Consider the following 13,546-nt stretch of genomic DNA (forward strand, 5'->3'; position numbering starts at 1 on the left):
GAACGATTTTCACTCACGTTCCATTGGCTTAAGTTAAATTTCAGAGTTACATTTAACTGCACCAGAACTTAGGTAATGCTGTTTCTACCTGGGCAGCTATGGGCTCAGATTCAACGCTATTGCCAAATAAGAAAAGGAGGATGGATTTTGATGGCTGGGCAGAAGTTTCTGTCACATGTAACAACAGATAGAGGTATTACCTCCTACAAACAAGATGAACGCCACAAGATCATACATTTAACAAATATTTATTAAGTGCCTGCTATGTGCCTGACCCTTTTTCTTACATGTGTAAGGAAAGCATTGTTAGATATACTGTGGGTGAAATTATGCAACAGTATAAACATATTTTTCTACTTAAAAAAAATTTTTTTTTTAATTTTTATTTTTATTTACTTATTTGGTTGCACCAAGTCTTAGTTGTGGCAGGTGGGCTTCTTAGTTGTGGCACATGAACTCTTAGTTGCGTCATGCATGTGGGATCTAGTTCCCTGACCAGGGATTGAACCTGGGCCCCCAGCATTGGGAGTGTGGAGTCTTATCCACTGCACCACCAGGGAAGTCCCCATTTTTCTACTTTTGAAAGACTTTTGCTTTTTCAGATAATAGAGGGGAACTGGAAAAAAGGCAAGGTTTTTACCCTCATATTGCAGGAAACATTCGTACCTGTCAAATTCCAACAGCTGGCATTATTGTTGTTCTGTGGAAAAGCCCACACAAACACCGTTTAGAGAGTTATTTGAGTATTGGTCTCATAAATCATAACTTGCTTGTAGCACGTTTATGAAGCTTCAGTAAAGACTCTTCAGAGGATGACATCAGATCGTTGAGATTAAATTCAACCTCAAAGGAGGGTTTTTTCCCCAGAATAATTAAGGCAACAAACAAGGCACATTTTGCAGTCATTCCCCGGATATGATAAGTCACACCATCTTCAGGGTTCGTGTACTCAAAGCAGTGAATAATAATATGATGACCAGCGCGTGTCAGGTGATTCTGCTGGTAGACGCTGGGATGCAGGAAATATTCCAGAGGCACCAGGAACACATTCTTAACTTCATCGGGGTTAGGCTTGGCCTGGAAGTTGGAGTCTATAAATCCTACAACAGGGGTTATCAATGTATCTCTCTGAAAGCAAAACACAAAAGATACAAACTGAGAAGTGAAGACATACCGTTTCAAAAAAAGCATGGTTAAAAGCATGCCACTTCTACATGAGCTAAGCTCACAGGCCAAAGCAGTCAGTTACATAAAACTTGCCCCAAGTTTTATGCAAGTTTTATGCAAGTTTTTAAGCAAGTTTACTTGCTCCAAAGTAAACTTTATGTCCCCCTAAATGGGAGTGGTCTCTGCCCTAACTGAGGCAGCATCTCAGATGAGTCTGAAAATGATATTTTTGGGGAACATAAATTGGTACAATCTTTTGGAACAGAGATTTAGTAATATTATAAAAATGTGCTCCCTTTGGCCCTGAAATTGCATTTGTGTGGGTACATCTGTATGATAAATTCCTACCAGTGAGAAAAGATAAACGTACAAGACTGAAGCATTATTTGCAATAGTCCCAAACTAAAGTTATCACTGCTCAATGGGTATTTAGGGTAGATCAATTACGACTATATCCACATAATGGGGTACTATGCAGCCCTTGAAAAGAATGTGATCGACACCTTTCCTTATCAGTATAGACAAGTATGTGCCATCTTACCAATAGAAAAGCGACATCGTATTAATTGTGGCATGTTCCCACTTGTGGGAAATTTTAGATATATATGTGTGTATATATATATACTGTTTTACATACATGCTTATAAGTGGGGGGGGATTTCTATTTACAACCACTACTGTGCTGAAATGAATGTAGGGTGCCGTTAACTGAAAGATACTACTGAAAATCTTGAGGGGGAGGCCTGGAGTTTAGTGTAGGAGCTGATAAGGGCTGCATGACCTTGAATTAGAAAGTAGGAAGAATCAGGAATTCCTGGGAGAACTCCTAAGAGGAAGTGGGTGGGAAAATCCAGGGATACATTGTGAGGCTGGGGTTCTATAGGAGGATAAACAGGCCTGTGGAAAATTCTGAGGAAGGACAGCTAAAGCATGTTTAAGAACAGTGATGACTGGGACTTCCTTGGTGGTCCAGTGGTTAGGACTCCACGCTCTCAGTGCAGGGGACACGGGTTCGATCCCTGGTCGGGGAACTAAGATCCTACATGCCGTGTGGTGAAGCCAAAAAAAAAAAAAACAGTGATGACTCAGACCATTAACCCAAGTAATGATGAAAAGTCAACATGTGGACCAGGAGAGGAGAATGGGAGCACAGACTTGAGACACCCTTAGAGTGGGAAATCTGCGGTCATGAGTTGCCAGAGGCCAGAGGCTTTGTTCCAGCAGCAGCCCTCACTGTGCCTGGCCCTGTGTGAAGGCTCAGCCTCTTCTGTCCCAGGGTTCCCCAAAGGCGGCCTCTGCGATGAAGACTCAGATGCAAGTGATTTCTTAAAGAAGTGGTGAGGAAGGGTGCGGGGAAGGAAGACGGGGAGTTGGGGAGCCAGGCAAGGATGGGGGTGGGGGGGAGCCAGGCGAGGACGCCGTGGGGGCCTGCGGGGTGTAAAGTGCACCTTCGAGTCTGTCCCACGAGATGAGGGGGCTGGGCTTTCATGCCGCTCAGTCATTGGCTGAGGACGGCCCAGCTGGAAGTAAATCAAGGCAGTGCTGGCTCTCTGTGCATCAGGGGAAGCGGTTCCAGTAGTCCAAGGGCACGGGTCTTGGAAGAAAGCTGCTGGTGTGTGTATCAGAAACACGGCCTGAAATGACTAAGAAGGCATCTGGACAGAGCCTGGAGTATTGCTCAGCACGCATCCGTGGCTGCTATTTCCATTCAAAGACCATAACCTTCTCTAGAATCCAACACCCTCCCCCTGATTCTTCACAACAACCTGCCCACGAGGAAGCTTGAACAATGGCAACTGGACAAGAAAAAACTTGCCCAAGGTCACATCCAGCTAACACTTGGCAGAAACCAGGATTCGACCACGGGCCTGCTGCCCACACACTCAAATTCTATCAAACACGTGTCACCATATCTCCAAGATGGCACACTAGCGGGTGGCTCAAATACGACGGTGGAGAGTTCCCAGCTGCAGCTCAGATTTCATCCCCTCCCGAGGACTGAGGGCCACACTTGTTAGGCAGGTGCATGGAAAGTGACTTTGCATGGCAGTGCCGGCCCTTAAATTGGTATGTCAGAGCCTGAGGAAATGGGTGGGGAAAAAAAAATCAAAGCCTCAAAAGGAGATCATGGTTTAAGACTGAATGTTTCAGATGCAGAGTCAGGCACGTTTAACATGGTTCAAGCTTAGAAGAGTAAGAGAGACTGTGGGAATCTGTGGATGAAGCAGCATCTCTGGACATCCGGTCTCCAGAAACACAGGTGTCTGAATTGGCAGGGGAATAAAGGGTGGTGCGTGGCAGACATCCTGGGACCCATAAAACTCTGAATTTGGCCATCTGCTGAGTTGAAACGCCATGGAGACAGGCTTCTGCTGTGGACATAGGGTGAGGCAGGCTTTAGGGCCCCTGGAAGAAGCTGCAGGCTATTAGAAACATCCCGGGAAGTCAGGATACACCACTGAAATGTTACAGGAATTGGGCCTTTGGGACGCAAAGAAAAGGATCGAGACTGGCAGGTATGGGCCACGTACAGAGAAAAAGGAGAACTGTCCCCCAAGGCCTTTGCAGAGAGAAGTTCATACGTGTATGACAAAAGGACAAGCAGGTTGGGGGCTGGAAGGCGTGGGAGGGTTAATGCCGGGTGTGGGTAAAAGCCAATGACACCCCAAAACATCTCTGGGCATTGCCCTGTGTTCCCTGGGGGACAAAATTACCCCCAGTTAAGAACCACTGGATTAGATTATGCTTCTAAGCATTAAATAAATGGCATTTTGGTAGCACATTTAAAAGATCTGCAAGGTCCAAAAAACAAAATGACCCTCACTAGCACTTCTAAACACAGTACACCTTTCTTGAAAGACTTTGTTCATTCTAATTTCTCGTTGATGTGATCAGCATTATATCAAGAGCAGGTCGTCTTAGAAACCTCCTGCTCCGGGAGCATCTGGTCCACGGAAGTCTCCTGAAGACCCATAAACACCTGTGGAGACTGTTGTATCCTATCCCCTCAAGGGCAGAACTCAGTAGCTCCTGGGGACCTTGGAAATGGAGTTACTCTCACTTTGGGAACTTACAACCATTATGCGTTTTGTCAAGAGTTCTAAAATCAATCCCTAAGATGTGCTGGGGGATTTGCAGACATCCTCTGAAACGGGCTCCCAGTAGAAAACACAGTTGAAGAGGAAGTAATTGACACGTATCTTGTCCTAATCCCATGTTCCTTTTCTCTGTCTCATTTCTTTTTCATCAAGGATGCATTTATTGCCATTAGCTTCTTCCAAACTAAATCTCCCTTGAGTGGTGACCTTTCTATTTTTAAAATGGACCCAACTAAGACATATCTCAGCACCACCGATCTTCACAAAGGGCGATCTGGTTTTCTAATTTTTAGGTATCAGTGGGATTCTTCCTTTGACATAAAAATTCACCTGGAAGCCCGATATTATTTAAAACATAAAAAAATTTACACCTACCTCTGATATGTGATGAGTACAGTTCACCTCTGTGATATTCTTCCCTCAAGCCCATAAACCTAGCTTAACCAGGAGAAAAATATCGGATAAACCCCAATTGAGGAGCATTCTAGAACATACCTGACCAGTACACCTCAAGAGCGTCAAGGTCATGAAAATAATGGAAGGCTAAGAAACTGTCACAGATCAGAGAATAAGGAGACATGACAACCAAGCACAACATGGTGTCCCGGATCTCATCCAGGACAGAAAGGAGGACATTTGTAGAAAAACTAGTAAAAGACAAGAGTGGAGTTTAGGTAATGGTAATGTACTAACATTGGTTTCTCAGTTGTCACCAATGTACCACAGTGATGTCCGACGTCAATAATGGGGGGACCTGTGTACGGGTATGCGAGAACTCTCTGTGATATCTTTGTGGCTTTTCCGTGAATCTGTAACTATTCTAAAATTAAAAGTTTATATGAATAATGTTATACTGATAAAACGACGCTGTTATCCAACTTCATATTTACTCCTTCTAAAGTCAATTAGTATTTACTTCTTCTAAAGTCAATTAGTACAACAACGAAATTGTTGTGTTCAGTGCATATGAAATAAGGTCTGGCTATCTCAGCCCCAGGATTCATTTTGTTGTTATGTTTGTTTGTTTGTTTGGTATATACTATCAAGGAAATCCTGCTTCACACAGAAATGCAGTTACAAGTAGTAACTGTTTTTAAACAGCTTCCCTGGTGATCTCAGGATACTGCTCAATTAATGTGACATGGAGAAACTTGGTTGCACGGTATGTGCAAAAATGAGTATCCTTAGGGCAAAAGTGATACCCTGGTGGCCTCCGAGGGGCTGAAATTTGGTATGCTCAAGTGTGTATTATTGTTTCAAGAGAATTCTCAAAATAAATGCATACTGGAGAAAAATAAATGTGAACTGAATGTTAATGAAACAATGCTGAGGCATCTGCAGGGTTCCACAGCACCTGGTTTGCAACCACTGATGGAGTTCAGCCCTTTCATTTCTGGATGGGGAAGAAGGGGCCCATTCAGGAAGGGGGGCTTACCTAAGGCCTCTTAGCTCACAAGGGGCAAAGTCCACACATGAACCAGTCTCTTGACTCGGTATAGCACTCTTGAGGGTCATGTTTGGCCACTGTGAGCTCATGAGAGTCTAGGAAACCCAGTTCCATCCCAAGCCTTACATCAAACAGCACTGGTACCAGGCGGCAGACGACCTCCACTTGATGAGGATGCAGCCCCACTTCCTCCTGGGCTTCCCGGAGAGCCGTGGCCACGTCATCCGCATCTGTAGGTTCGTACTTGCCTCCAGGAAAGCAGACCTCTCCAGGTGACATTCTCAGCTGGATATGGAAAGAAAAGAGCTGCAGTGTGTGATTCCAAGTTTGCTACTGTTCACTCATTCACCAAGTATGCGCTGCATTTCTATCTTGTGCCAGAGACCATTCCCACACTCGTGGTAATAAGTGGGAATGCGACCAAAAAGTAAAGTTTTTTTTTTTTCTTGAATCCTTTTAAAAAATGAACTTGGAGAACTACCCTCACTTCTGATTTTTCTCTCCTTGCCCTCCAAAGATACCATACACACACAAACAGATTTACATGGATGAGGAGAAAAAGTGGAACAAAAGGAGAATGAAAACAGCAATGTCATCAATAATCTTTACTGAGTGCTTACCATGTTCTCATGCTGCTTCACGTGGATTTCTTTTCACTGAGTCCTCAGAACAGTTCTAGAAGTGACTATTTTTTAAAGTGTTTGTTTAATTGGGGTCAAATTCACATAATATAAAATTAACCCTTAAGAAAAAAAATTTTAATATGTTTTTTCATTGAACTATAGTTGATTTACAATGTTGTGTTAGTTTCTGGTATACAGCAAAGTGATTCAGGTATATATATAGATACATACATTCTGAGATACAGATATATATTCTGATGTCTATATCTATATCATATATATATATATCAGATATCTGTATCTATATATATCATATATATATATATCTCTATCATCTATGTCATCTATCTGCCTATCATCTATCTATCGTCTATCATCTATCTAACATCTATCTATCATCTGTCTATCATCTATCTGTCTATCTTCTACCTATCTATCTGTCCTTCTGTCTATCATCTATCATCTATCTATCTATCATCTATATATCTAACATCTATCTATCATCTATCTATCTATAATCTATCTATAATCTATCATCTGTGTATCATCTATCTATCTATCATCACCTATCATCTATCATCTATCTATCATCACCTGTCATCTATCTGTGTATCATCTATCTATCTATCTATATCATCTGTCTATCACCTATCATCTGTCTATCATCTATCTATCTATCATCTGTCTATTTATCTATCGTCTATCTGCCTGCCTATCTATCATCTATCTATCTATCATCTGACTATCTATAATCTGTCTATAATCTATTATCTATCTATCATCTATCTGTCTATCATCTATCTATAATCTATTATCTATCTATCTATCTATCTATCATCTATCTGTCTATCTATCATCTATCAGTCTGTCTGTCTGTCTATCTATCATCTATCTATCACCTATCATCTGTCTGTCTGTCTCCTGGGGCCCTGCTTATATGACTCCAGGGAGGGACACAGCTCCAGTAATGCCTCAGGGAATTTCTTACTCCCACAGCCAAATAGGGCCTAAAGTCAGGTGTAATTAGATTGAAATACTTCTTTGAAAAAAAATGTGACCTTTTCACATCAGAATTTATGGCCTAAGATGATTCTTACGTAATAATCAATAGGCAAAGCAACTCCGAGTGAAACCGAGACCCATTTTGGGGTTCTCTAGATTTTCTACATTACTGTCTGTCTGTCTGATAATATTAAAAATATATTTCAGTGCTTCTCTGGTGATTTTGGCAGAGCTGGGAACAGACCTTGGTCCCTGCTTCCCACTGAGTACCTCCCCCTTGGAACTTGGATTTTCATCATCTCATGTGTTTATGTCATTGTTGCCAGACCCAGACCACAGAGAACCCACACATGTCTAATCCCAAACCCAAAAAACTTCAGCTGATTCCTCAGCTTCCCCCTGACCCCGCCCAAGGGATACTTCTTATTCTGCTTACAAAGCCTATTTTCTCATTATTGTGGCTTGTTTTGTTTTTTGTACTAGGATAACTTTGAAATGACTGCTTCCCCAGCTTTTCCTCAGAAGTACCCCCAATAGCAGGGGAGAGTGACAGTACCCAGGGGTGTACCCAGGGGAACTCCATTCCCAAGCCCAACATTTCTTTAAAGTGGAACGATTTATCGTAAAAACTCAGGCCACATGTGCTAATGACACTAATGGTGACAGCTGAGACTTGCTGAATCCTTGCCAAGTGCCAGTGCTGTTTTAGGTGCTTTACATTTGTTACCCTGTAGAGCCCTCACAGCAGCCCTATGATGCAGGTACTAATAGCTTGTCCTCATTTTGCAAGTGAAGACATTACAGCACAGAGAGGGTAATTAATTAGGACAAAGTCACACAGCTTCAACAAGACTGCATTCGAACATAGGCAGCCAGCTTAGGGCCCAGGCTATCAACATCAGTGCTCTAGAATTTTCACATTATACCTGGGGTGGGAGTAGTCTAAAACAGTGGCTCTCAGTGGGGGCAATTTTATCCCCTCCCCATCCCTGCTGAAACAGTAGGCAATGTCTGGAGACATTTGTGGTTGTCACAAAAGTGTGTGTGAGTGCGTGTGTGTGTGTGTTACTGGCATGTAGTGCGTAGAGGCCAGGGATGTTGTTAAACATCCTATAATGCACAGGGCAACTCCACCAACAAAGAATTATCCAGCCCAAATGCCAATGGCTGGATAAGAAACCCCGGCCTAAAAGTATTTTAAATTACTTGCTAGCTAAATTACTTATTTTACTTTCCAAAACTTCTCCAAAACAGCCCTGTTATCCTGTGGCTTCATGTACTTCTCGAACATCACAATTTTGAGAGTACAGTTGAGAAGCTAGAACCTCAGAATAAGTGCCAGTGACAGCACTTCCTGGGGTTTTCGCATGTCCTGAGACTTTAATGGAAGGAGCCTTTTTGTCACCTACCTTCTCTGACCGAAGGGTGAACAACAGGTAGAGTTTTCCTTCTTTAGCCAACAACGGTAAAAGGATGGAACATTTGTTAGACAACAAGTGAGAATATTTGGTCCCAACGTCATGTTTTCTTAAGCGGGCCTTAGCGTCATCTATCAAACTGTTCCTAAAATGGAAACAAACCAAACAGTTTAGTAACCAGAGTTATGATGTCATACAGAGTGAAGTAAGTCATAAAAAAAATATATCGTATATTAACGCATATATGTGGAATCTAGAAAAATGGTACAGATGAATCTATTTGCAGGGCAGGAATAGAGAGGCAGACATAGAAAATGGATGTGTGGACACAGCGCGGGAAGGGGGGTGTGGGACAAACTGGGAGATTAGGACTGCCATATATACACTACCATGTGTAAAACTGATAGCTAGTGGGAACTTGCCGTGTAGCACAGGGAGCTCAGCTCGGCGCTGTGTGATGACCTAGACAGGTGGGATGGGGGGTGGTGGGAGGCTCAAGAGGGAGGGGATATGGCGATATACATATACATATAGCTGATTCACTTCATTGTACAGCAGAAACTAACACAATATTGTAGAGCATCTATACTCCTAAAAAAAAAAAAAAAAAAGTTCCTAATCCTGACAGTGTTTCTGCTTCATTGTGTGTCCTGGCATTTACCATTTTTGAGTCTCAGTGTACTTTTTAATAATATGGCAGCAGTAATAATGCCCAAATCACGTGACTGTTGGCAAGCTAAAATGAGACAAAAAACTACTAAGAACACAGTTCCGTATCTGAGTTCACTTCAAAAGCTAAATGAATTTTAAGTAATGGTAAATATTCTTTCAACAGTGCAATAGCTCAGTGTTGAAATCCATAATAATATTCAGGAAGACAGGTTTGCAGAGCAAGTCACTGTAAGGTTAGACTATCGTAAGGTTAAGGACTTTCTCTTAACCTGGCCCTTATGTCACATTATCAAACCCTTGTCTTCAAATGCCTTGTAACAGTGGTTCCCAAACTTAAGCAGCAACAGAATCACCCAGAGGTCTTGTTACAACATAGATGGCTGGGTCCACCTGTGACTTAGTAAAAGCCAAGTATTTAGATTTATAACCACAAATGATGCCCTGACTCCATAACTATGGGTCTGTTTTGGTCCTTTTGACAGGTGTATTTTATTGCTGGTTTGTGAAGTGGGTTAAATAGTGTCCCCTCCCCAAAACCACCATTATTTGAAAACAGGATGGTATTTGGAAACAGGATCTTTGCAGATGCAATTAGTGAAGGATTTCGAGATGAAATCATCCTGGATTAGGGTGGGCCCTAAATCCAATAACTGGTGTCCTTATAAGAAGACACAGGGAGACACATATATGGGGAAGAAGGTCATTTGAAGATGAGGCAGAAATTGGAGTGATGGTGCCACAAGCCAAGGAATACCTGGGGCCACCAGAAGCTGAAACAGGAAGGGAGGGTCCTTCCCTAGAGCCTTCAGAGGGAGCATGGCCTTGCTGACTCCTTGATTTTGAGCTTCTAGCCTCAGAACTGTGGAAGAATACATTTCTGTTGTTTTAAGTCATCCAGTTTGGGATACTTTGTTATGGCAGCCCTAGAAACTAACAGTTTGATTTTAACTTTTCTATGGTTAGGGCAGTTCTGCATAAGGGGCAAAATCGGGTATTTAAGTGAGGCAGAACTGGTTTCAAAGTGTTAGGAACGACCTCTCTAAGCCCCCCTTTCCTCATCTGTGACATGTTGAAGATATTTGTGATGATTAAATGACATGGTTCTGTGGCTGACACTCAGGGTCCAAGGAATGGCAACATGTTATCATAAATGTCTCAGTCCTTAGGCAGTTGTTGCCAGAGATGTTTGCTATTTTTTGCTTCTTTCTACGAGGCAGGATGATCAATAATGTGGTTGGGTAACAGCAGTGGATGTCAAAAGCGACCAAATGGCCTGAAAAGAGAAATGGAATGCTGTCACTGGAGACTCCAGGGCGCATCCCGTGCACACAAGCCCGCGTCCAGAAAAGGAAACTGTCCCTACCGGGAATGCGAGGGACTACTTAAAAGTATGGCTTTTAAGAGACGCCCAGAACTGACCAGAGGGACCAGCAGAAGCAAAAGTCTGCAAAAACGTCCCCATTAGGGGGCTGGTCCTTGGGGTAATCGCCATAAAAACACCAACAGTAGCAGCCACCCCATTCTGGGCATGGGCTCATCTCACCTTCTTCCCTTGCTTTTCTCATTAAGGTGAAAACACGATCACGTCCTGGCTCAGAGAGGTTACGTAACTGAGACCCAAGATCCTGACCTTGAACCCTGAGCTGCCTGGCGCGGCCTCGCAGTCCCTGAGGTCGGACTCCGGAGACCGGGTGAGCGGAAGAGGGAAGCCCTTGGGGGAGGGGTGTGCACCCACGATAGCCACAAACGGCTCTGTCTTTGGCGGGAGAAGCTGCGAAGGCCCAGGGACGCTGCGAGCGGCCAAGAGAGGTGAGCGCCCGGAGAGCGGGCTCGGAGTGTGGGCAAGGGGGCTCAGCAAAAAGTAGCCAAAAGGCGCCGGTCATACGTGGCCAGCGATCTGTTCGGCCTCGCCGCGATCAAGGCCGGGCCAGGCAGGGCTCGGGGTGCCAGGGCCGGGGAGGCTTTACCTGACTGGCTTCTGGGGAGGAGAGGATCGCCACATCTTCCCCGGGAAAGTTTGTTTCCGGTAACTCCTCCCGGGGAGGGCGGGGGGTGAAAAACAAATCGCCCGGACGGGCATGCGCAGAGCAGCTCTGGGCCTGGGGCGGGGAGGGGGGGGGGCCTGGGGACGGAGGCGGGGATGGGGCGGGTTCTAGGGTCGGAAGCAGGACTGAGCAGAGAGCCGTAGGCGGAGGATCGGGGCGGGGCGAGACGTGAGGGCGGGGCTAGTGGGGCTTAAACGTCGCGCCCTCCCGGTCGCGCAAAGTAGCTCTCAGCTTTCCCTCAGATGCTGGAGGTAAGTGAGGCATTCTAAAATTGACAACAGTGAAAAAAGAAAAAAGTGAAAATGCAGTGCTGGTGAGTTGAGAGGATTCTTACACTCGCACTCACTGTTGCTAGGAGGTCAAGTTGGTTCAACTTTTCTGAACAGCAGTCAACACATGACTAGCCAGCACGTACTTTGTGCTGGATGCAGCTTCCGCAGTGAGCGAAAAGACACCGCAGAGCTTACAGTCAAATGGGAGAGAGAGACACGAATCAAAAATTACATAGATAAAGCAGAAGTCCTTAGACCCTGGAGAGCATGTGAGAGAGAAACAGATCAGAAGGCTAACCAGAGAGATTGACAGTGGAGCTGACGTCGAAAGCAGCTATTCTCCAAGTGTGGTCCTGGGACCAGCCACGACCGTCCACATCAGCACCACCTGTGTGCTGTTAAAAATAGGTAGATTCTTGGCTCCCACCCCGGGTCTGCTGGATCAGAAACTGAGGGCAGAGCACAGTGATCTGTACTGGAAGGGGATTCTGATGCGCCGAGAGGGAGAAGGGCAGGGAGAGCGTTCCAGGAAGAAGGACAAGTTTGTGCAAAGACCCCAGAAGTAGCTGGAGAAGACCAGTGAGAGGGAGCCTGGTTTGAGCTGACACTTAAGAGGTCACTTCAGAGGCTGAAGGCTAGGCTGACTTCTCCATCCTGCACAGAAGGTGCAATGCCTGGGGTCCTCAATAATTTCAAGACCCCATGAAAATTCTTTAATTTTAATTTCATCTAAAGGAAGAAAATGAATACAATAATATGCAAAATATAATAATGAATCCAGCCTGGCTTATATTCATCTTTATACCAATGCAATCTTAAAATAGAATTCATTTTATTATTTTATGGAGGAAGGGGTGTCCATAAACCCAAAATTACCTAGGGCCCATGAAAATCACAATGTAGCCTTGGGTCATGGGACAGTTGGGCCAAGGTTCCCAAGACCTTTAAAACCACTAAGCTTAGGGCTTCCCTGGTGGCGCAGTGGTTGAGAGTCCTCCTGCCAATGCAGGGGACACGGGTTCGCGCCCCCGTCCGGGAAGATCCCACATGCCGCGGAGCAGCTAGGCCGGTGAGCCGTGGCCGCTGAGCCTGTGCGCCCGGAGCCTGTGCTCCACAATGGGAGAGGCCACAACAGTGAGAGGCCCGCGTACCGCACAAAAAAAAAAAAAAAAAAAATGGGGCATTTTGTAGAGTAGAGCCCTGGGAATAGAGGAAAAGGCTTTGGAAGCCACAGCAGATGGAGGTTGACCTTCTTTCTAAAGGAATAGGAATAACAGGTCTGGGTTTTCAGGAAGATCTCTGTGGAATCAGGGTGGGACATGGATTGTGAGGAGAGATTGCAGGCAGTTGGGCGGGGGCAGCTCTTCCAAAAGTCGGCGCTGAAGGAACCAGAAAAAAAATGCTTTAAACCTTCTGAAAAATCCCCATCCATACTACTGACATCAGAAAATCAGAATGTAGCAGGAGTTTGGATTGCCTTCATGTAAAAAGCAGAGTCCTGAGATGCTTTGCTGTATACCAAGGCTATATGCAGGACATCTACTTTCAAGATCAGAAATACTGCTGGAAAAACACTTAGCTTTTATGGCTTTTGTAATGCTGGAAGCCAGAGCACAGGGAACATCACAAGGTGAAATGCATCATAATAAGAAGATATATATATCTGCAAAACAATACAGGATTCAAGATTAATGGGCAGTGTCTTTTAGAGGAAATGACTTGTCTCTGTAGCTTTTGCACACAGATTTGTTGGTAGTGACATAATTCTGGAAAACGTGTTGAAGAAAAGCGAAGCTATAAAA

The 13,546-nt window shown here is 44.4% G+C and overlaps 1 protein-coding gene across 1 annotated transcript; it reads right to left on the bottom strand.

Annotated features, from left to right (window-relative positions):
* Nucleotides 1-232: 232 nt before the first annotated feature.
* NUDT7 (nudix hydrolase 7) lies at nt 233-11,519 on the bottom strand. Its single transcript, XM_004280124.4, has 4 exons — nt 11,395-11,519; nt 8,747-8,900; nt 5,839-5,997; nt 233-1,128 (listed from the first exon to the last, which is right to left on the bottom strand). The coding sequence occupies exons 1-4, from the start codon at nt 11,505-11,507 to the stop codon at nt 760-762; spliced, it is 795 nt and encodes a 264-aa protein (XP_004280172.2). The 5' UTR covers nt 11,508-11,519; the 3' UTR covers nt 233-759.
* Nucleotides 11,520-13,546: the final 2,027 nt, after the last annotated feature.

Source organism: Orcinus orca, chromosome 20, assembly GCF_937001465.1.
Source record: "Orcinus orca chromosome 20, mOrcOrc1.1, whole genome shotgun sequence".
In the NCBI taxonomy this organism is placed as follows: Eukaryota; Metazoa; Chordata; class Mammalia; order Artiodactyla; family Delphinidae; genus Orcinus; species Orcinus orca.

Bases quoted from the DNA above. Each gene is read 5' to 3' on its own strand.
- NUDT7 (XM_004280124.4), bottom strand. From the start codon at position 11,507: ATGCCCGTCCGGGCGATTTGTTTTTCACCCCCCGCCCTCCCCGGGAGG. The intron at 8,901-11,394 runs GTAAAGCCTCCC...TTTCCATTTTAG, and splicing joins CCTCCCCAGAAGCCAGTCAG to GAACAGTTTGATAGATGACG. The intron at 1,129-5,838 runs GTAAGGCTTGGG...TTTTGCTTTCAG, and splicing joins TGGTACCAGTGCTGTTTGAT to AGAGATACATTGATAACCCC.